Below are 25,205 nucleotides of genomic sequence, written 5' to 3' on the forward strand. Positions count from 1 at the left end.
CATAACTTACAGAAATATCAGGTAAAATGGTTTGTAAAATGCTATTTTTCAGTATTGTGATGCCCCCCATATTGGATTTACGTTTTCACTGAACTTGTCACAATGCATCATGGGATATGCTATAATAAACACAACCAATGCTGCTTTGTAGTTTGGCAAAAACAAACTTGAGGTTGCCACCTACGTTTTTAAACAGCGAGCTGTCAAATGTTGTCTTGGTAGGCAGCCCAATCTCACTGCAATGCTAATTAGCATGTGCTTTGAAAACCATCCTATTTGTTTAGTCCAAAGCACGTCCGGTGCATATTTAAAAAAGAACAGCTGTGCACACATGAAAGAATGTGATTGGCAGCTGTGAGGCTTAATGGTGTACTTTAAAGTACCGGTTTGGGTTAATGTACCTGTAAATATTGCTAAGCGCTATTGCATTGCATTAAACAAATGGATATTTAAAAAAAACTGTGGCGGGTTGAGAGCTTTCAAAGGCAATTAACCCTTTTGCCAAGTACCCTTCCATCAAGATTTTGGCTTTCAGTAAGCTTCAAGAACATAATAAGGTTTGGATCATTAACAAATTGTAACTAGAAGTACACTTATTCAAGGAACATCTCTCTGAACTTAAAATGACCCATCTCCCTAAACACAAATCGGCCTGGAAAACTTTCAGTCCTATTACATTCATGCCTGGAAACCTTACAAAATCCCTTTAACACATCGCCCCACGGTGTCAACGCACATAGTGACAATGTCCCATGGCACCGCTTGCTGGGCAAACTGCATTGGTGTTTGCGCAGACGTGCTTTGATCTAAAGTGCTGGTTTATACTCACCTTCACATGGTTTCAGAGAACATTAATTTCACAGGCTGAGACATAAGGGCGGTAAAACCTCGCTGCCATGATGTTCCCAAAAACACACGCCCCCGCCGGTACGGTTTCAGCTCCCTGAGAGCGTCTCTGAACAAGACCCTGGATGATTACGGTGGTTAGCCGTGACAGTGTCTTAAAAGCCTTTTCCAGTAGGTACCACACAGGTATTAGTGGTCTGATTTTTTTCTTTTCTTTTTTAAATTATATAGTTGGCTTTTGAGTGTTGTCAGCTATAATGTGAACTTTATGCTTAGGTGTAGATATGGTGTACTGTGGGTTGTGTATGGTTGCCAAGCAATCTTGAAACCATGCCACATTTACATGTGGAAAATAGATCTAAAGGAATGTTAAATATAAATATTGAACTTACAAGAAAAAGAGTTTAACACTGAGCTTGCATCTTATGTCACCACGTCATGTGCATGACATGGCATTGTTTTAATTCCATTAAGCGCAAAAATGCATTCTGTATATATGGCTTCTTGTGTTTGTTTTGCAGTGTACAGTTGCCTTGCATCATTGAACACATTTATACATTGTTCAAAGGATCTAAAGAAATGTGAAATATAATGTCGCAATTGCAAACCGTTTATATATGCCATATTGGCTCATTTCAAGTCGCAGTGACTGTCAGGTATCTGAAAGCGGGTTTTGATTGAGTAAGTTGTAGATCTGTGGTGCTTAAGCCGCAAACGGTTTCAGATGCTTCAATCCGATTTGATGAACTGGCTCATCCAGTTCACTAAAAAGAATCGGTTCAAAGGAATGATTTGTTTATGAACCGGACATCACTCTGAACCAATTGCCTGAGGCTATGATTACACGTAATGTTGTAAATAATGTTCAGTTTCTTGCACAGACTGATCGTTTCGCTTCATAAGACCTCAATATGTCACGAAGAGCCATTGGTATTAATTTTGTGTTATTTTTGTTGCTTTTTTGACGTTTTAAGTGACAGTAGTTGCTGACTTATATTTTATTAATCACTATGGACCATGGTTTCAGCTAAAAATCTGCTTTATTGTTCTACTGAAGAAAAAAAAAAGTCACCTCTCGGATGCCTTGAGAGTAAGTTAAAGGACGGATAAGTTTGACCATCAACGTTTCGAAAAAAAAGCAGTGCTCAAATTAACTTTTAAAAAAAAGATCCTTGACCTTGCATTTTTTTATTCCATATTTTTATCGCAAAAATGTGTTTCAAAATGTCCCCTTCTGTTTGTTTCCCACCGTATACTTTCTTCTCATCATTGATCAGCCAAGAACATGACATCATGTGATCGATTGTACCCTCTACAAGAGAAGCCTTTGTATGTAAATGTATTTGTGGATCAGTGTATGTAGCACATATCACCCAAGTTGCAGGTTCCATTTCTGGTAAAGCTTCTGGCTGTTTGGTGCTGATAATAGGGAGTAATTACTGGAGGACATGTGGAGTTTAAACAAAGAGAGTCTCGAGCTCTCTCAGATTATGGCTACCGTATCTTCAGCTTAATTAGAGCCATTCATTTGAGCAGTTTACCTTAAATAAGAGTTGCTAAACAGTGTCTGTACTGAATAGCCTGCATTCACAATAGTCTTTCAACAGTTTCTGGTGTATCATGATCTGCATATTGTTATAGAAATGTAGTGTTGTGTTCTATAATGTGCATTTATTATTAATGCTTGAGTGACTATTATTATTATTATTATTATTATATGTTCTGCAACTCAAATGAATTTATTTATTTTCTTATTATATATATATATATATATATATATATATATATATATATATATATATATATCCTATGTTATCACTGCAAACTGTAATATTTATTTATTTATTTAAAACGTTTAGCTTCAGTTTCCTTCCGGGCCATTGAGGTGAAGCTAGGATTATTTATTATTTTATTTACCTATTTTTATGCAGTGGCACTTCGGTGCATGTCAAAACAGATGATTCTCTGCTTTGCGAGTTAGGTACCCGTCACAGCTAAATCGCTTCCTTTGATAGGTGACTCGTGAAGGTTTCCAAAACCCTCGAGCAAGCGGATTAGACGAATGCTGCTCATCACAGTGAATGCCGATATGCTGGAGTTTTATGCCGGCTGGGAGGGAGTTTCGTTGGTTTGGTCTTGTGCTAGAGCTGGAGGCTAATCCCACAGTTGAGCCCTGTCAGTAATAGCTTTCAAAAATACAACAATAAACACTTTAGATTGCTCCCCGCAGACTGTTCTCACATTCTCACGAAGGCATGTTCATTTTTTAGCACTTGTCAGGTCTCATTCTGTCCTCCTTTGGCGAGGGGCAAAAGGTATTTTATTCCGTTTTTATTTGTTTTGGTCAAACAACATGTCTCACAAGGGAATTTACGATTGCAGGAGCTTGAATGTATTACTGCATTGTCCTAATGATGTTGTGTTTTGAGGCTTGCAATTCAACGAATAAACATTCAAAGTCAAAACAGAGCAGACTTTAGTTTGAATTATGGTATTTAGTGTTTATGCTAAGGCTTATGGATTCGAAGAAGCGTCTTAAGTATTAAACTTTGGCACAGAACCTATTTGTGAAAATACTGTATAGACTGACATTAACCCTTAAATGCATACTTTGGGTCTTTAGCGACCCAGGAGATCATTCTCTATCCTCTCCCTCCTTCATTTTTTTAAGTTAGACATCAACTTTCTTAGTATTCCTCAATCTATTCGTTATAAAAAAAAATAATAAAATATAGGCCTATATAAAAAAATGCCTGTGTTCCGATTGATTTTTTGTAAAAAGTGTATAGGGTCGCTAGAGACCTGAGGTATGTAAATGTGTAAGTATTTTTTCCTGCACAACTATATTTACATATCTGATTACCTAGTACGTGCAATGCACATGTATTCCTCGAGGTGACAATGTTTGATACACAATGGTGACGTGAGGTTTCACTCATAATTATGGCAGGCACAAAACAAAAGAATATCATCAGGAAAGATTGATCTGGTTTGAATGGCGTTACTGCAGAGCAATTACTGAATGCAATGAAATATAAATATCACTGTCATTTGATGGTGGATGTGGTGAATAAGCTGCCAGTTATCAAAATACTGGTTTTGAAGTCACTGAAAATGATAGTTTTGAGAATATGGTTGAGATGGGGAATATGAGCCAGATGCTGAATGTACTGTGGAAGTGCGCTCTGACGAGAGTATTGTGCAAATCATGCTAAATCCCCTCAAAAAAAAACAGTAAAATAATGTGCCTATCATGCTAAAAACTCATCGGAAACCCAAAAAAGCATTATAGCAATGTGCTAATCATGCTAAAAAGCCACCGGTAACCCATAAAAGCATTATAGCAATGTGCTAATCATGCTAAAAATGTCCCAGAAGCCAATAAAACAGTCATTTGCTAATCATGCCAACACCTCAGAAACACACAAAAGCAGTATAGTTATGTGTTAATCATAAAACACCTCAGAGAACCATAATATCAGTAATTAAAGCCTATGCTAAAAATCGTGATTATCAATGTCTCAGAAACCCATAATGTACTAATTCTGCTAAAAACTCATCAGAAACCCATAAAAACAGTATAGTATTGTGCTAATCATGCTAAAAAAATAAAAAAAAAAACAAAAAAAAAAACAACAGAACACCTTAACAATATAACAACACGTTAAACAAATTGGTCAGTACCTGAGAACATTATGCTCATAATATACTGTTGGTCCAGCTGTAGTTTTACAGAAATAGAAACCGTTTCTTAAATGGAGTCACCTGTCGCTCGTCAAGTATTTTCATTGCGGCCAGTTACCCTGGTGTGATGGTCTTAGCTGGTTTTAGCTGGTCTTCCTGACTGGCTTGACTAGTGGTGCCGCATCTGGTTAGGACAAAATATGTTAATGCTAATCATGCTAGATGTCCATCAGAAAACCATAACGACTGCATAGAAATGAGCTAAATATGCTAAAGCCCCTAGAACACCCTTAGAGCACAATAACGTGATAAAACCCTTTAGAATACCCAAACAACTGAAGCTAGTCATGTCAAAAACCCTCAGAAAATAGCAACTGCATGTAAATATGCTAAACATGCTAAAGCTCCTCAGAGCGCCCTAAAAAAAGCATAACAAGATGTTAAAACCAGAACACGCAGAGAACCCTACAGCAATGTGTTAATCATGCCACAGAGCACCCAACCCTGACAGCACACATACATCTCAGAGACATCTATTTAATGTGTGTGTTTACTTCTGGAAGACATGTTTTTTAAAGCATCTGCTCATCTGCTATACGTCTGTAGAAGGTTTCCTGACAGACATTAAATAGATGTTTAGAAAATGTCTTTCAGATTTATGATTTAGAATGTATGTAAAACCACATTTTAGCTTGTGACGGAGACATTTTGCTCTACACACATTCATAAATTCTTCAAAAAGTAAACATCTATATTTTAACATGTTAACAAGCTGATATCGTAAAGGGTTTACTAAATAGGTTGCTTTTCTTTTTAATAATATTTTCATTTTGAAGAAAATACTTTACAGGTAAGGTTGTAGTCAAATCAGTATCATGTTCAGTTGGAAAGTAAGTTTCTGGCATTCGTATCAGCTTGCACTTTGTACAGTATTATGGACAAGATCATATGTGACCCTGGACCACAAAACCAGTCATAAGGGTACATTTTTAGAAACTGAGATTTTATATGTAATCTGAAAGCTGAATAAATGCGCTTTCCATTGATGTATGGTTTGTTAGGATTGGACAATATTCAACTATTATCTAGATTCAACTATTTGAACATTTGGAATCTGAGGGTGCAAAAAAATCCAAATATTGAGAAAATCGCTTTAAAGTTGTCCAAATGAAGTTCTTAGCAATGCATATTACTAATCAAAAATTAAGTTTTGATATATTTACAGTAGGAAATTTACAAAATATCTTCATGGAACATGATCTTTACTTAATATCCTAATGATTTTTGGCATAAAAGAAAAATCTATCATTTTGACCCATACAATGTATTTTTGGCTATTGCTACAAATATACCCCAGCGACTTAAGACTGGTTTTGTGGTCCAGGGTCACATATCTGCTATCAAGTAATAAGAAAATATCCTTGTAACTGCTGCTGGAAGACTCTTATCTCCTTACCGCCTCGCGCAGCATAACCTCAGTCAAGTGATTGTATCTTAGAGCCATCACTCCTACCTGCTGCCCTTCATCGTAATGTGCTTGTGAGTGTTTCTGTTTGTACTATATTAAATATTTCACCTCAGAATGAAAGTTTTATCATCATTGGCTCATCCTCTTGTCATTCTTTCACAAAAGGAGATGTTTATAAGCTGTTTATAAGCTGCTCTTCTCCATATAATAAAAAATATGTGTCAAGTTCTAAATCTAGTGAATTGTGCTATATGTAAGTCTTCTTAACCCTACATTTATGTATAATACTGCATTTTGTCCTTCTTGGAGCTTGACAGCCCCAGTGGCTGTCTACTTTCTTTATTTCGAAAAGAGCAGCTTGGACATTCTGCTATACATGTTATATATTCTATTCTATTCTATTCTATTCTATTCTATTCTATTCTGTTTGCTTTATTTTTGTATTGCTTTTTATTTCATTTTGTGTTTTTTTGTGTGTGTTTTGTTGTGTTTCTTTGTTGTTTTCAGTTTTTTGTGTTGTTTTGTTTCATTTCACTTTGTTGTTTTTTTTTTGTTTTTTGTTTGTTTCATTTCATTTTGTGTTTTTCCGTTGTAGTTTTGTTCTGTTTTATGTGATTTTTGTTTGTTTGTTTTCGTTTCTGTTTTGTTTTTTGTAGTTTTGTGTATGTGTGTTTTTTGTTGTTGCTTTGTGTGTTTTTATTTTTTGTTGGTTTGTGTGTGTGTTTTTGTTTTGTTTTTGCTTTGGTGTTCCCTGCACACTTTAAAGAACTCTATATTATCTCCTACTTATAAATTAAACAGAAAAGCAAAGTTTTACAGGTTTGGATTGACATATGAGGGAAAGTAACGACAGATGTTTTATTTTTAGATGAAGTATTCCTTTAAGATTTTTCTTTGATTTAAAGGAAACACAAGCGGAAGTTTATGAGCTTATTAGTATCATAACAATGGCAGCAACAGGTGTTACCTTCTTTTGGCTGAATACATTAATAGTGTTTGTCCTGCTGGCGTGAAAAGATGAAGTGAATTGTGCCACGTGTAAGGAAGCTCCAGAGACGCTTAGTGCTGATGAGCCCAGTGCACAAGGGGAAAATTCTAATTTATGTAGAAACTTTGAGGAAATTAAAACTATGCTGCTCATGAATATTTTATCCGCTCCAAATGAAGCAAGTGCATCCGGCTTGACAGAAAACAATCCGAAAGAAGTTTGTCACACAAATGTTCTCTATAAAGAATGATAGTGTTTCTGTGATTATTGCTGTCAGTAGATGACAAATCCTCTTTAGCATGTCTCTGGATGCTAATACTCACTGCACTCAAAGAGACAGTTCATCTGTCTATGAATACATGATAGAGGTGTAATAGACCTACAATCTATTTAATGTGAATACATGTGTTTTTTGCTATATTTTTGTTATTTAATGATATATATGATATAACATTTTTATTGAAGTTTGTTTGTTTATTATTTGTGTGTGTGTGAAATATAACCCAGGCGCACTCTTGACAGGTTTTGTGGGATTCACACATCAGTAGTGTTTTATATGAAAGTGCATAATTTGACATCATTTTTCACAGTCACGTTTAGGGTGGACTGCTCTCTCTAAGGTCTTTTTATTGTTTCTCTTGTGCTGCAGATGATGGGCCGTACTCTAAGGGGAACAAGGACTCAATGGGGCCAGACAACTCGCTCACATCCAGAAGACAAAGCATCCCAGGTACGCTGACTCTCTTTCTATGCCGTCTTTTTGTGCCCACACAAATCCTCCCATCTCCGCTCCTTCAGCGTCTTTTGATCTTGGGATCGTGTCTTTCTTTGCCCATTGGGGATGTTTGAGCTCATCGTGCCACATTGGTTTGGATGGCTGTTTGAGATGGAGAACACTGGGGGTTTGATGGTGTTGTTACAGCTTTATCCAGATGTTTCCTGCGGTTCCCGAGAAGTGTCTGTCTGAGTCATTCTGCTAGCTGGAAGCGCTTGCTGACCAAAGACCTCTCTCTTCTTTAAAACTAATTGGATTAGCTGAGTCAACTCAAAGTATGACTTTGGAAAAGTTTCAAAATTACATCTTAAAGCAGAACAGACAGTTTCAAAAGTTATTTTACATATCACTTGTGTTTTAATTTAATTTAATGTTTTTGTTGTTGTTGTTTTTTTTTTTTACGACGCCTACTGCAGCTTTTTTGATACGTGCATCTTCATACAAAACTAATGCTATGTGCATATTTTTAACTTTATATGTGTGTTTTGATATGTGTATGTAGACTATATATATATATATATATATATATATATATATATATATATATATGCGTGTAATACATTTCATTTATATACTAAATGAGTATAATTTATACTTATTAAAAAGTTGGGAGAAAGTAATATCTTATGCTCATCAAAACTGCATTAATTTCCTCAAAAATACAGTTAAAAGCATTAATATTGCGAAATATTAAAATAAATTGAATAAAAAGTTTAAAATAGCAGCATTTATTTGAAATACAAATATTTTGAAACATTATTAATATATTTATGTTCACTTTTTGATCAATTTAATGTATCCTTGCTGAATAAAATATTTAATTTCTTAAAGAAAACTAATATATATATTAAAGATGTTATTTGCATATATAGCCATTTTAAATTAAATTAGCCAGAGCATTTATATAAAAAAACAAGAGTTGCTGTTATATTATAATATAATATAATATTCTTTCATAGAAATGTTACTAAAATTTAATTGTCAGATTAAAGATTTTTCCGAAATTGTATTATGGGAATCATTATAATTGTTTGAAAAGACAGAGCTGATTGAGTGCATTCGGTCCATTACATTTTTACTTGTAGAAAACAGTTTAGTTCCAAGCTGTTCACATTTAAACCCACACAGACATTGGCATGATTAGATTAGACTCTGTGAGAGATTTTGTGACACAGCTGGATTCCAGAATAAAGTGTAGCATCACAATTTCTGCTTCACTACTGGATGCGTGATAGATGTTTACTTTCATGTGCTTCTTGGTTTGGATTTTCTGTTTAAGAATTCATAAAATCACTGCGTGAACTGAAGATTAGATGCGGTGTAACACTTTAAAACAATCTTCAGCTTTTGTAATATTGAGAATTCATACAATTTCTCTTCTTTAGTTAGATGGGAGTAAATGCAGCTCATTTGCATATCCAATATAATATCTGAGACCATCTGAGTAATGGAGGATGAGTGTCATAATAACATTCTGCCGACTTCTGTCTCTTCGTGTGTGTGTATTTGTCTGTTGTTTTTCTGCCCTGAAGAACTGCGTGGGGTTACACTGGTTGAGCTGATTAAGAAGGAAGGAAGCACTTTAGGTCTCACCATCTCGGGCGGAACAGACAAGGACGGCAAACCACGCGTCTCCAACCTGCGGCCGGGTGGACTGGCGGCTAGGTGAGGACTGGAGCTGAAGTCATCAATGTAACCTCACAAATACATAACTCATTAACTGTATCAGCCAATCAGAGAATGACAAAGCGGTCACCTGACATCTCAGAAAAACACCATGCCAAACAAAATAGGTTAGGTTGCAATTTGTACCTACAATTTAAGAGTACTAATCCTTGCTAATGTGGCAACATGTACTTGTGTTGCATGTAAGCATTTAAGCATTTAAGCAAGCAAGTACAACTTAAAATTGTTTATATAACTTAAATAATTTTTACAAACTTATGTTTTTGAGTATTGTTTGCATTAGCTAAAATGCAGGTATAAGAAAACTGACAGACATACTTGACCTGACTTTAGCAGCCAGTTTATGTTAATGCTCGCTGATGTGACAATGTGTACTTGTTGAGTTTTGTTGCGAACTTAAAGGGTTAGTTCACCCCAAAATGAAAATTCTGTCATTAATTACGCACCCTCATGTCGTTCCAAACCCGTAAGACCTTCGTTTACACAAATTAAGATGTTTTTGACGAAATCGGAGAGCTATCTGACACTCCATAGACAGCAACACAACTGAAATGTTCCCAGGTCCAGAAACGGATTAAATACATCGGTAAAACAGTACATGTGACCTGGCTCAACTTCAGTTTTGCGAGAATACAAGAATAACTTTTTTCCGCAAAGAAAACAAAAATAACATAATTTACTCAACGATTCTTTTCCCCCGAGTTACGTCGTCCGCCATTTTAGAGAGTATCACAACGCAGACGCATGCTTTCGCCTAAGTGTAAACAACGCTTAATTTGCAGATTACGTTCATGCGCGCGCTTTCCCCACAAACGTAAACAACACTGATTACGTCGATTACGTTCTTAGGTACACTCCAAAATGGCGGTTGACGTAACTCGGGGGAGAAGAATGGTTGAGTAAATTGTTACTTTTGTTTTCTTTGCGCAAAAAAAAGTATTCTCGGAAAGTCGCAAAAGTTGAGCCACTGAAGTCACATGGACTGTTTTACCAATGTATTTACTACGGTTCTGGTCCTGGGAACATTTCAGTTGTGTTGCTGTCTACGAAGGGTCAAAGAGCTCTTCGATTTCATCAAAAATATCTTAATTTGTGTTCCGAAGATGAACGAATATTTTACGGGTTTGGAACGACATGATGGTGAGTAATTAAGACAGAATTTTCATTTTGGGGTGAACTAACCCTTTAACATTAATGTTTAGCATTAGCATTTTTGAGTTACTGTGGCAGTGAAGCCTAAATATTTGGAATTTTAATTTTATCAGCTAACTTGGCCAACAAGATTCAGACTGTTACATTAGCTTACCTGAAAGATTAAACTTAGAGGCAGCTAATTTATGCTAATGCTCTCTAATGCAGTAACATAGTTACATTCTTAACACTAGTTTTTCACATTATTGTTTTTGTGTTACTGTTGCCATAACAAGCCTCAATACTTAATGTCAATAGAATTACTTTCAAATATCTCCCTTTTGAAAATTAACCATGGTTTTAATATAGTAAAAGTGTAGTAACTTTTTTCTCTTTTTTTTCTTATTTTTGGCGTATTGATTACTATTTGTATAACCACAATTTTGCCAAAAATACCATGGTTAAACCATGGATAGTGTAGCAAATCCACGGATAATTTGTGGTTATCATGGTTTACTATAGTAACCATGTTTTTTTGGTTTTATTTGTAGTAAAACCATGGTTAATTTTTGTAAGGGCTGTGCTATTTAATGGTACCTGTTCAGATAGCTAGCTATAAGATAAAATATGGTTGTGGCTAGAAGGGATATAGCTATGGCTGGAAGTGAGGGAAAATCTCGGCAGATGGATGGAACAAAGTGAAAGAAAAAATAAAATTAAAATTAATTAAATAAACAGACAGCTAGCGAACTAACCAGCCTACACTTTGGCAAAGTCCTTTGAACTAAAATCACTTAAAATCTCGCCAGATGGACAGAACAGAAAATGAAACGGAGAGTGAAGAAGACAACTAGTGAACTAGATTTTGCAAGACTTGAGTTTATTTTGGCTGTAGCTATATCCCTTCTAGCCATAACCCTTCAACAATTTAGCTAATATACTTATTCAGCAAGATTTAAACAGTTGTTCTGCCGTTACAATCGCTGACCGAGAGATAACTGACCATAGAGGCAACTAATTTATGCTAATGCTTACTTATGTAGCATCGCATACTTGTTGAGTTATGTTACATACTTAATGTTTTGTTAAATAACTAATTTTGTGTTACTGTGGCGGTAGTCTTGTGTAGCCAGACCTTCAGACTGATGGCTGAAGGTCTGGAATATATGGCCGTTTTTATTGGCCAAGGCCCGCCCATGAGGCCGTTTGACCGATATGTCAAACAACCAATCATAGTTCGTTTCGTTTAGCGTCATGTTTCTGGGCGTGGAAATGTCGCCACAATAACAAACTCTTGGATGTATTTTTAAAGATTCTATGTCGTGAACTTTAAATATTTCACATACTTTTGAAAATCCAGTGTTCATTGACCCTGATAAGCGTTCGTCGTCACATTTGTAAACACGTCAGCTTTCTTCTTTCGCGAGGGAGTTTGGCCCCACAGCATCTTTGTTTCCCGGCAGACTGAAAATAAACGTGACACTCGCGTCTCCCGGAAATCCCGTTTAATTCAACCAGTCAGATGACGACTTCGACGTTCCTGAAGTGTTTCCAAAAAAGTGTGCCATATGCATCAGACGTTTAGCCAATGTTACGTGGGCGTGACGTCTGAGGCTGAGACTACTGTGGTGGTAGCAAACCTTAACGTTCAAGTGGTCGATAGAATTAAATTATTTATATACCTTCAAATATTTATGCTATTAGTTAGCTTTAAGTTAAACATTTCAATAATTTAACTTGCTATAGCTAACGTGCTTAGCAAGATTCAAACTGTTCTTCTGCTATTACAGTTGCTGACCTGAAAGAGAAAACAGATCATAGAAACACTTAATTTATGCTAACGGTGTGTGCACACCAAAAGCAAAATGAATATTTGCTTCACGTTACTCCCTCTAGATTACTTTCGGGATGTTTTTGTTGTCGCGAATAAAAATATAAAAACAATAAAATCCATTTTCTGATACAACCGGACGTGTCAATAGATTAGATTAGATTAGATTCAACTTTATTGTCATTTATGCAGAGTACAAGTACAGAGCTAATGAAATGCAGTTAGCATCTAACCAGAAGTGCAAGAATATAGTGTTTTATATACATATAAGTGCAGAGTAAGTGAAGATATGATTTACAGAATGTACAGTGGAATTGCTATATACAGTATTGAGCAGAGTATATACAGAATATAAATAGGAATGCAATGTAGGGATTGTATGTACATTATGAACAGAGCAATGTAGATTATAGATTATATATATACACATTATGAACAGCAGAAACGTGAGAACAGTGGTAATAAATAAATACAGCTGGATGAGTGTACAAAGTATTGATAGAACAATGTATTCTATGCAAAATAGCAGTAGTGCAATATTTTATAGAAATAGTTTACTGTGCTTGTACAGTAACAACTTTAGACAGTTTATAGTGTAATAACTTTAACAATGTGCAGTCTGTGCAAAATATGAGTAGTGCAAATGCATGTGTGTAAAGTACTGTGACCAGTGCAGTAATAAGCAGGTGCTGGTTAGATTGGTGGTGTGGCGTTCGCTAATTGGAATTGAACTGTGGGTTTCGTCTGGCTAGAGGAGAACTGGCCCCCCGACTGAGCTTGGTTTCTCCCAAGGTTGTTTTCTCCATTCTGTCACAGAGGGAGTTCTGGTTCCTTGCCGCTGTCGCCTCTGGCTTGCTTAGTTGGAGACACTTAATTTCTAGCGATTATCGTCAATTTGATTACACAGATACTATTTAAACTAAACTGAGCTAGACAATGACATCTCTGAATTCAATAATGAAATGCCTTTAACTGAAAATCTTATTATTATACATTACTGACACTCTATCCTCCAATTTGAAACTGTTAAGTGCTTTGACACAATCTATATTATTAAAAGCGCTATATAAATAAAGGTGACTTGACTTGATTGGCTTGCGCGACAACACATCATGCAAATTTTCCGCTCAAGTTGAATTTTTCATTTTGCGTGGACGACGGGGTTGAGGTAAATATCATGCCTTTGCGGTCATTTATGTCACTCGGTGCATTTTTGCACCTATTTGCATCTTTGCATTGAATTTTTATGTAATCTACTCACTCAAATAATTGAGGTTTGGTGTGTACACACCATAATGCCTGCGAATGTAGTAACACTTACATGTTGCGTTTCGTTACTTACCTAGCATTAGCATTACTGTTTTTGTGTTACTATGGTAGTAACAAAGCATCAATGCTCAAGTGGTCAATTGAATTTCCATAAATATTTGTGTTATTAAACAGGATTAACTATTAAACTGTGCTATTAAACAGATCAACTGGAAAGATTCAGCAAGAGTTTGCTGTACTGCCTTTACAGTAGTTGACCAGAAAAAACAATTCACAGTAGAAGCAGCTAATTTATGCAAAACATACTTCTGTTGCATTATGAAGCATTTTGGAATGCAACTGTGTAAAACTATTCATAGGTACAGTAAGTTATGAGCCTTAGAAATAAAGAAGGGAATCTGATAAATTGTCATTAAATTAATTGTTCCTCATACTTACTTTTGAATAAACTAATTTCTGTGATGTGAAAGTTTTCCCATCTTCAGTCGTTTCTTCTTTCCTTGTGGCTGGTATGAGGATGTTATGGAGAGCATCTGGGCTGATGACATATATTTGTCAGGCATCATTGTGCTAGCTTGTGTACGCCCAGAGGACAAAGGGGAATGAATAGCATTAATTTGTCTAATTAGCATCTAAATTAGCATATTTATACTCCTGTGGGGTGTTCAACAACAGATAAGGAGTTCTCACTTTGCATTTACTTTTCATTCTAAATATAATTATGTTTTCTATGTTTTTGACCATTGACGGAAATCTTTTCTGGACCATGATATGTTAAAGTGTTAATTTCTCTACATTAAATGTTGAATGCTAACAAAGTTAATTCCAACTTTTACATTGTTTAACAAAACATAGTGTGCCAGATATTAGCTAAACGGTTTAATTACTCTTTCAGTAATTACATGATTGAGTTACATTTCAATGTGTCTCAGGAGCGATCAGCTCAATGTGGGCGACTACATCAAGTCAGTCAATGGCATCAACCTGACCAAGCTGCGTCACGACGAGATCATCAGTCTGCTAAAAAACGTAGGCGAGCGCGTCGTGCTGGAAGTGGAGTATGAACTGCCTTCACCTGGTAGGAAGTTGAGTATTCTGACTTTTGCCTGTCTTGTGGCATGTTCCTGTCAATGTAGTCCCGGTCTGAGCCAGTTTCAGACCTCATGAGTGAATATCATCATGAAAATGTCTTTGCGTCAGTGAGTCCACTTCAGTTTGTGTATATATAATTATACACAGTAATGGAGAATGCATGGCTGCATGTTGAAAGCTGCTGTGTATAATTTTTGGATGTTAAAATACTTTCCCCAATTTCAACAGAGACATCTATAATTAAGCCAGTCAGTTATTTTGCAAAGTTGTTAAAGTATGGTCACTTGGTTTGAGTGGTGGACATAGAAACATTAGCTTTACCAACTGACCAACATGTGATCCTTAAAAACCTCATGCAATAGTTTTGATGAATGCAATACCATGATATCAGCGAAGGACTAATATTTTGCCCAGCGATGTGTTTCGCGTTCTCATAAGTAATTTGCTGCTTAACTACTATGGGGTGTGTTTCCTAAAAGTATTGTTAGCTAACTATGGTCGCAATTATAATTTGCACTTCTAATTATAATATACTTGCCATCTGTTTATAATTTCCAAAACCAAAGTATTTTTGTGGCACATCTATTGTCCACATGTTGTACTAACTAGAAGCTATGATTCTTACCAATTACACAGCTTTTAAAATGTTTACGGATGTTATTTGGAACACCAAAACTTTACACTTTGTTGGCAATGATGTAACTTGCAACCATAGTTTGCTAATACTAACAAGAAACTATGCTTCTAACCACAGCTCGAGAATTGTAGTTCAATCCAAACAACTTTGCGAATGTTTGTTGAAATTGTTCATTTCGGAAAACAGCGAATTGTTGAACTATGTAAGCTATCTATACAATGGCATTTGTGACCATAGTTGGCTAATAATAACAAGAAACTATGCTTCTAAACACAGGTCAAGAGCTACCGATACAAGTTTTGATTTTAAAAAATAGCAATTCGTAGAGCTATATTGGTAATGTCTAAATTTGCAAACATAGTTAATAATAAATAGCTATGCTTCTAACCACAGGTTGAGAGCTGTAGCTCCAACCACACAACTTTACAGTGCTGTTTACAAATGTTTGCTGGAAATATGATTATGGATAACAGAAAATTGCGCAACTATGTTGGTGATGTCTAAATGTGTGTCCATTTTTAGCTAATACTAACAAGAAACCCTGCTTATAACCACAGGTCGAGACATAGTTCCAACCACAAAGCTTTGCGATGCTGTATGCAAATTTTCTTTGGAAATATGGTTTCTGAAAGAGCAAATTGTAGAACTATGTTGGTAACAACCAAATTTGCGATCATAGTTAGCTAATACTAACACGAAATCATGCTTCTAATAACAGGTCAAGAGCTGTAGTTCCAACCACACAACTTCATGATGCTGTTTATGAATATTTGTTGGAAGTATGATTTTGGGAAACAGCAAATTGTACAACTATGTTGGTAATGTCTAAATTTGTGACCATAGTTAGCTCATACTAACAAGAAAATATGCTTCTATCCACACGTCGAGACGTAGCTTTGCGATGCTGTTTGTGAATGTTCTTTGGAGCTATGATTTCGGGAAACAGAAAATCATATAGCTATGTTGGTAATAACCAAATTTGAAATCGTTATTAGCCAATACCAACAAGAACCTATGCTTCCAATAACAGGACGAGAGCGGTAGCTCCAACCACAAATCATAGAAATTGTAAATTACTGAATTTGTGAATGTAGTTTGCTAATACAAACAGAGCTGTAGCTCCAACCACACAGCTTTGCGACGCTGTTTGCGAGTGCTCATTGGAACTATGGTTTTTGTAACACAGGATAATTTAGTATGGTAGTAATGTTGGGACCATAGTTAGCTAATACTAACATGAAAATATGCTTCTAACCAGTAGTTCCAACCGCACGGTTTTGCTATGCTGTTTGCAAATGTTTGTTGGAACTATGATTTTGGGAAATAGCAAATCATGAACTATACGGATATCAAACAAACATGTGACCATAGTTGGCTAACAGTGCTTTTGGGAAATTTACCCCAGGCTGATTCATTGGCAGATGTTTGCTCAGTTGGAGATTGTTGTCAGTTTACCGGCTGGTAATCTTAAAAACTTGTATGAAATCATCCGGAATTGTAAACCTTGTAAATGAATAATACGCATATTTTTGTTTGTTTTTGAATACATTTTGCAAAATGTATCAAACAATTTCCAACCATTTCTAAATATCACATTGCCATTAACCAATTAAAAAAACTAAAAATCGACCTCTACTTAATATATCAAGACTGAAATGTGCACATCCACACTTTCCGATTATAATGGATCAAGGTGATTTTCTCTCATTGGCTCAGTTTGGCATGTGTTGTGATATATTGCAATCGTTAGCCAGTCTATCCCATGCATGGCAGATAAATTGTCTGGTTTATAAGCTCAGTGTTTCTGGCTGACCTTCTGCTGAACGTCAGTTTGCCTCTGGGTTTATTTATCTGATTGTCCACCAGAACTGGCATTTCGCCCAGTAAAACATGCTGATTTAGAGATGCTATTGCCTCTCTCCTGTCTCTGTTGTCCCTCTTAGCGCCAGACAGTACCTCAGGTGTTATTTCCAAGACAATCGAGATCTGTTTGCAGAAAGAGGGCAACAGTTTCGGCTTTGTTATGCGAGGTGAGTTTGTGTTTGTTGCCACTCATTTTATTTTATTCATTTATTTTATTTGTTTTTACAATATTCCTAAAATCAAATGGTTGCAGATTTAACTACAGACTACAGCATTTTAAATATGTGTTATAATACAGGTGGATCCCATGAGGACTGGCACAGATCTCGTCCATTGGTGGTCACACACGTCCGAGCAGGTGGTCCTGCTGACAGGTAAAGCCATCACGAGGGGCTACCCACGTAATGTAGAATAAAGTAGCTTTTATAACATATTTGCCAGATAACTTGCACTGGATATGTTAGCTTAGCAGGCTAATTGATTAGCATGCCAACTGCAGGGAATGGAGGGCATAATGTTAGCTTAGCAGGCTAATTGATTAGCATGCTTACCAAAAACATAACTTTATTTTATTGGTGTTAAACTTTTTAGGTAAACTCTGCTTTTTAGCAAACAACAGGTATAAGGAACACAGTTCTTGTTGTAGTCATCTTCCATGTTTGGAGCATCAAGAAAACACTATTTGCCTTTTATCCAAATCCAGAAAGTAGGCCAGAGATTTCCCTCTCAGCTTAGATGGTTAGCTATTATCCTTAGTTTTAGGATTCTCCGTGCCTCTCTTACCAACCAGAGAAAAAAATAAATAAACACATGTGTCTGGAGAGAGAACATCTTCAGTAAAACCCCTTTGATGTTAGATACAAAGGCTGCCTTGATTGATGGGTGGAAATTATATACATTGTCTTTCCCGAAGGCCCCCCAGATGTTTCATGAAGAAAATATAGTGCTTTCAAACAGGTCATCTTACATGTAGCTTGTAGATTTTTGTTAAATGTAATGGACTAAATGTACAAAAATATTTTGAAAGCTTAAATATATTAATTCAAAATTATCTACAAATTTACTCTTTACTATTAAAAGTTTAATTTGTTAAAATGAGTTACCTGCTTAGTTAACATGAACTATCAATGTACTATCAAAAAACGTTTATTAATATTAATGTTGAATTCAACATTTGCTAAAACATTTAAGTTAAAAAGTTGTACTTTTAACATATGTTTGCAATGTGTAGCATTTTTACAAAGGATAATAAATACTGTAAAAATGTTAACAAACAAGATCTTATTGTTATTTGTTATTTGTTACTGAAATGGTAGTGTAAATTCTACTGAAAATATATCTGTAATTTTGTCATGAAAAATTTGGTTTTCCAGTTCATACTCAATTTATGGGTGTGATTTATATGTCACATTTATTTAGGAAAAAAAAAAAAAGGTCGGTATGACTTTTAAAAATGTTTTTGAAAGAAGTCTAAAGTTTTGAAATGTAAAGAAATTTAAAATATTTTAAATAATAATAATTTTTAAATAATTTATTCTTTTGATGGAAAAGCTGAATTTTAGGAACTGTTATTAAAGAAACATTTCTTATTATCGCATTAGAAAAGAGCTGTTCTTTTTAATATTTTTGTAGAAACGAAAATACTTCTCAAGATTATTTGATGAATCGAAAATTCCGTCTTTACTGTCACTTTTGATCAATTTAATGAATCATTCAGGCATGTGATTGGCTTAGGACAAAAAAGCAGGAAAATATACTAAGACAACCCCCCCCCCCCCCACGCCGATCAAACTGGTGGCGGATCTATATGGATAGTAAAGCAGGACCCATAACAACTTATTTGAACAAAAAAATACATTTCAATTTATTTAACATGCAACTTTTTTTGTACAGTATGACACATAACAACTTATTTGGTGGATGTGTAACAGTGGGAATCAAAAGCAAGTGTCTTGTCCACTGCTCCATCACCACCTCTCTCTATAACAACAACCATGAGGCACACACGCGCGGTCTCTTGCTCTCTCTCCCTCTGTCATGCACGCGCTACGCGGTTTGGAGCACAGTCTCTGTCTCGCGGGCGCGGGCGCACTCACTCCCTCGCTCTAGGGGGGAGTGAATGTCCAGCGCTCTCTCCACCCTCAATACCACGACTGAGGTGCCCTTGAGCAAGGCACCGAACCCCCAACTGCTCCCCGGGCGCCGCAGCATAAATGGCTGCCCACTGCTCCGGGTGTGTGTTCACGGTGTGTGTGTGTGTGTGTTTACTACTGTGTGTGTGCACGTTGGATGGGTTAAATGCAGAGCACAAATTCCGAGTATGGGTCACCATACTTGGCAGTATGTCACTTCACTTTACTTCTCTATACTTCTAATTCTTAAAAAACAAAAACTAAACTAGCTTTTCTAATCTTTTTGCATGTCATCTGTTTTCTTTTTATTCATTATAAAATTAACAAAGGCAAAAAAGGCCTCTAACACTAGCTTGCTCTATTCTTTTTCTAAAAAAAACAAAAAACAAAAAAAACCTTGCTACATGTACTGCGTTAAGCTAACTGAGACTTCTCATAGCACTTGCATATCATTGCTCTTTTGTTGATTTTGATTGCTTCCATTGTCCTCATTTGTAAGTCACTTTGGATAAATGACTAAATGTAAATATATCAAAGCAAAATAAAAGAGCTATACAAACTGTTAATACGTTGTAGTGCTGGGTGGTAGGATGACCCCCACAAAGCCCCCACCCCCCTGTATATTCTTCTTTACTTGACAGGGCTTAATATTATAAACATAAAATTTAACCATTGCATAAAAACAAATGTACTATTTATAAAAATTTACTGATGAAACATTAACAATTTTCTTTTCATTGGCAATGTGGTGCACAACAGATGCTTAGGCTGGTTACATTTTAAACATGGATGCAAAAATTGAGAAATTGTTTGATATTCCTTATTAATATTACTTTGAGAAGTTCATTCTACCACACAATATAGCAATATATTTCTGTCAAAGTTAAAACAAACTTTTATTTTGGCGGATTGTAGTGAAGAGCTTTGAGTTTGCGTGTGTATCTGACGATAGTTTTCTCAGTGAAATGGAGATATCTTGGTGCAGTGACTCGGATGAAGTCGGAGATGAAGTTCATGTCCTCATATAGTGAGACGGCCGAGCGTCATGCGTACTTGAGTATGTGTAGTAGTTGACACTGCGGCGCTCATTCACAGAGACGTGCAGAACACGCAGATGTCAGGATAAAGGTTTTTTTCGCTTTACAGACAATCGTGACTTTATCGTGACTTGATACTTTGTTGGCCATTGATTTAATTTTTTTTTTCTCCATCTCTGCACCGCTATGTCACGGCATTTGAAAAATACACCACCCAGCACTAATCCATTCTCATTTAGGGTGTATTAAGATAAAACAGTTTTCCTAACTTTACAACACAATAAGTAAATATCACTTTAAATAAAACTTAGCAACAGAACTTTGCTTTCGATTCTTGTGGCGAGCGGATTTGAGATGTTCCAGTGCCGTCTGTCGCCTCAAGTAATCGACGGAGTGCTGACAGGATTTACAGAACATCATTCCCCCATCCTCATAAAAGTCATTACCAAATTCTTTTGCTCTGTCCCGTGCCGTAATTTTTGCAGACAGGTGATGTTTTTTCAACTCTTCCGCGGTTAGTTTTATTTTGGACATTTTATATGTGATATTGTTCATACACTGCACTCTCACATACGTCACGTCAAACAGCGCAACTTCAAATTGTGTATACTTGACAGGCTGGCGCTACAATCTGCGGAGTTTTCTGCGGATAACTGCGGCCGCGGATTCCGTGCGGGCCTACTTATATAGACACAAGCAATAATACATACCCAGATCATCCGATCCGGCGATGTTCTTGTCACAATACCACTGTAGCGCGAGAGCGACTGAGGTAACTTACACTGCGCAGCAGGGAGCTTGATTGACAGGTGATCTGACCAATCATACTTCGCCATCCGCCATTTGCAAACGGTCGCAAATACGTCCTTGTTGATACTTGGAAAGGAAGGAAAAATGCATCTCTTTGCCATCTGACGTGCCGCCCGGTGTGGCCCTGTTGCTCGGGGACGGCGATTGTGGTTCTGTCCCGGGTTACCATGGTGACGGCTGTGAGATGCCCACCCCTTTTTTTTTTTTTACAGATCTGCATGATTCACATAGGTCACATTTTCAGGTCGGAAAATCCGGAATTGCGGAAAAATCACATCCCTGATCATTTCTGAATAAAAGTAGTAATTTAATAAATCTTACTGAATCCCAAACTATTGAACGATAGTGTATGTTATACATTTCACTGATAATAAAATGGGGCTGTTCTTGTGTGTTCTTGTGAAGGGAAGGGACTCTAAAAGCAGGCGATCGGATCTTAAGTGTGGATGGTGTGGTTTTCCACAGTGCCACACTGAGCGATGCTCTTACAGTACTGACTCAGTGTGGCCAGGAGGCTCTGTTCCAGATCGAGTATGACGTCTCCATCATGGGTGAGTTACTTTAGTTGTACTTGTTTCATGTGTTGACAGAATGAAAATTCCACATTTCCCAGTGGATTAACATGCCATTTGTTATGTATGTTGCAGTTTGAAAGGAAATGATTAAGCCTCATAATGCCTTCAAAATCTGTATTCACATTCAAACTATTTCACATTCTGGGTCTGTTGGTTTCTGGAGAATCATTATTTTATAAAACAGTCCTTAACAGTCCATGTTTTTAGTTTTTTTTTGTTTTTCAACTAAAACTATATTGTATTAGATCAATGACTTCAAAAAGTGGAAAAAAAAACAGTTTTGATGGTCACATCTTATTACCATGTTATTAACATGTCATTACCATGCTGCAGTTACCCTTTTTTATTAAAAACAAAATGAGAAATTATTATACATACACAAACAGCAAAATATGCGAAATACATATGTTTTCAATGTTGATGAGAAATTTTATTTAAAGATATATATATATATATATATATATATATATATATATATATATATATATATATTTTTTTTTTTTTTTTTTTTTTTTTTTTAAAGCGCATAAATATTACTCTGAAAAGTTTTCAAACACAATTAATTCACTTGACTTGCGTAAGCTTTTACTGGCATTTAAAAGAAAATTGATACATTTTTCATGCTGCAATAGATCGTCAATAAGTTTTTATATTCATGTTAATCATCAAGACTAAATTTATTTTATAAAGTTTGTTGACATTGATGTTACTCCATAGATAATTTTACAAAAAACTGCTTTGACACTAATAGTATTCCATACATACCCGGATAATACCCAAGTACAAAATTGTAAAAAGTCTGAAAATAAATAAAATAAATACATAAATAAATTAAATAAATAAGTGTAATTTGAGGGTCTTTTACAAAGCATTTACAAAGTTTTGGTTTCCTGAAAACTTTTTTTTTTTCTTTTTTTTATGTTTTATGTATCCCTTCTGGGTCAAAAAAGGACCCGAATGTATAATAATTGGTAATCAAATTACTTTCGCATTTATAGAGTGCTTGTCCATGTGTAGAAATTCCCCAGAAACACAGAGCTTCTCTCCAGACATCTCTGCTCTGTTTAACCATCTTCACTGTTTCGTCTGGATGGACAGCAGGTTGTTGACCTCCAATGCTGTTAAGCTAATTTATGCTAGTCACAATTTGCATAACGCCCACTGTTGTTCTCCTTGTAGAGTTAACGAGGTCGCATCCTAGAAAACAGAGGTTTGAAATAAACTTTCGATGCTCTAAACTTCCAAAAAGACTCTTTATTGAATGTAATCCGCAGAAAGGATCAGTTTAGAAATCACAGCTGTCCTTGTCTGTACTTATCACCTGCCCTCAGACTCGGTGACAAACGCTTCAGGTCCTCTGCTGGTGGAGATTGCCAAGGCACCTGGAGCCAGTCTGGGAATCACTCTAACCACTGCCATGCACAGGAACAAACAGGCCATCGCCATCGACAAGATCAAGCCCGCCAGTGTGGTGGACAGGTACACACTCAATGAGCCTATTTCATCAAACACCAGCACAACAGACTACCATGTAAATTGTGAAACAACAATGTTATTACACAAACTGCTTGGAAAAACAACCAAAATTGTATATTTTCATGAAAAACTACACAAATCATCAAGCAGTTTCATAGGATTTCTGCAAAACCAAATGGTTTGTCACTGATGCCATTTTGTAAAATGTCTTTGTCATCTACAATAATGGAAATGTATGTTAAACTGTTTATGTACACAAATATTTTACTTAATGTAGTTTCTTAAATTGTTTGTAAAGCAAAACTTATGTAAATGGCTTTACTACTTACCTACAATTTTAGTAACACCATGGTTTGTAAAACCATTTTCACAAAAAAAAAAAACATATTCTATTTTTATTTAATTTGAACTATTTTTACATAAATGTATTTGTTTTCACATTAATTGTTTGTAAAACCATTACAATTGTTCATATCTAAATTGTTCACGAAACTAATATTACGTCAATGTTTTTAAATCATCCAGCACAAATTGTTCATAAAACCATTCTTACATTGGGTTTTATTTCTCTGAAGTATATTTTTTGCACAACTGATTTTATTTTCATGTGACTTTATCTTTATCTACTTTTTAATGTAAATTGTTACTCTCTTCTTCTGTAAATTATTTTATTTTTTCCTAAATTATTTGTGGCCGTTTTTACAGAAATGTTTGTAAATCTTCCTATGAAAGTTATTCGTAAAAACAATTAATACATAAAGGATTTTATATTTGTAAAACGATTTTTGCATAACTTATTTTTATAGAAATTAATCTATAAAAATATTTCTTGCACAAATATTTATTTTTATCTTAATTGTTCACCTTTTTTTTTTTTTAAATAATTTTAATGATTTTCCTATTACATAAAATATTTGAAAAAACGTTTATACCCAAACAACAGTTTTACTTTTCAATTTTTTTTGTAAATTTGTTTGTAAATTTGTTTATAAAATCCTTGGTGAAATTATGTTCTTTTAAAAAAAAATGTTACGTAACGATTTTACGACCAATTTCCACAGAAATTCCTCTTAGTATACTTTACATTGATCAACTGTTGAATGCATATGTAATTTTAAATATGTAATTTTAATCAATGTAATTTTAATCTGTAATAGTTAAGATGCATTTTTTTTTCTTTTTTTTTGTGAATATACATTTTATATATTCTTGTTTCTATTTCTTTTTAAATACCAAATGAAACATCATTCGCCATATAACTTTATTTTTCTATATATTTCACAAATTTCTGAGGGCAATAGAGCATTCAGATTAATTATTAGGGTAATTTGGGTGAGTTTTGATGTTATTTTTGACACGTCCCACATTTATGACAGTTCTAGCAGTTCTCTGTTTGCGTCTCAGGTCCGGAGCGTTACACGTGGGTGATCATATCCTGTCTATAGACGGCACCAGCACAGAGCACTGCTCCGTCCTGGAGGCCATGCAGCTGCTGGCCAGCACTACTGATCAGACCAAACTAGAGATCCTCCCCGCACACCAAACACGCCTGCCCGGGAAACCTCAGGACACTGGTAAGAGACACCAACATGTGGAGATAGCTACGCTTTTCCAGGCAAAGATTAGGCTTAATCTGAGACGTCTTCAACAGATGGTTGAATCTGATCTTGGAACGGACCTAAACTGTATCTGGAAAACTGTCTGTGAATTATTATTATTATTTAATTTTTTTATATATATACAAGGTTGATACAGGGTCTTACAAGTATCATGGTCTCATAGTGTACTAAAGCATAATTTGGCATAATCTTTAAGTAAGAAATATATTATATACATATTAAATAGTACTTAATTAAATGTTATTAAAAATATATAGTTTACAAAAAAATACTATGAACATCTAAG

General features: G+C 35.4%; 1 protein-coding gene across 1 annotated transcript in view; it reads left to right on the forward strand.

Moving 5' to 3' along the window:
• The window catches only part of LOC306875155 (glutamate receptor-interacting protein 2-like), a gene marked incomplete at its 5' end in the record, with an annotated part of 127,626 nt that overhangs the window by 65,451 nt on the left and 36,970 nt on the right, over positions 1–25,205 (forward strand). The window contains 8 exons of the mRNA XM_079425592.1: positions 7,636–7,716; positions 9,294–9,426; positions 14,611–14,756; positions 17,351–17,437; positions 17,569–17,644; positions 21,655–21,800; positions 23,156–23,303; positions 24,705–24,874. Coding sequence (XP_079281718.1) covers positions 7,636–7,716; positions 9,294–9,426; positions 14,611–14,756; positions 17,351–17,437; positions 17,569–17,644; positions 21,655–21,800; positions 23,156–23,303; positions 24,705–24,874 — 987 coding nt within the window. The remainder of the gene's footprint in view (positions 1–7,635; positions 7,717–9,293; positions 9,427–14,610; positions 14,757–17,350; positions 17,438–17,568; positions 17,645–21,654; positions 21,801–23,155; positions 23,304–24,704; positions 24,875–25,205) is intronic.

The sequence above is a fragment of the Barbus barbus genome, assembly GCF_936440315.1.
Source record: "Barbus barbus genome assembly, chromosome: 9".
NCBI lineage: Eukaryota > Metazoa > Chordata > Actinopteri > Cypriniformes > Cyprinidae > Barbus > Barbus barbus.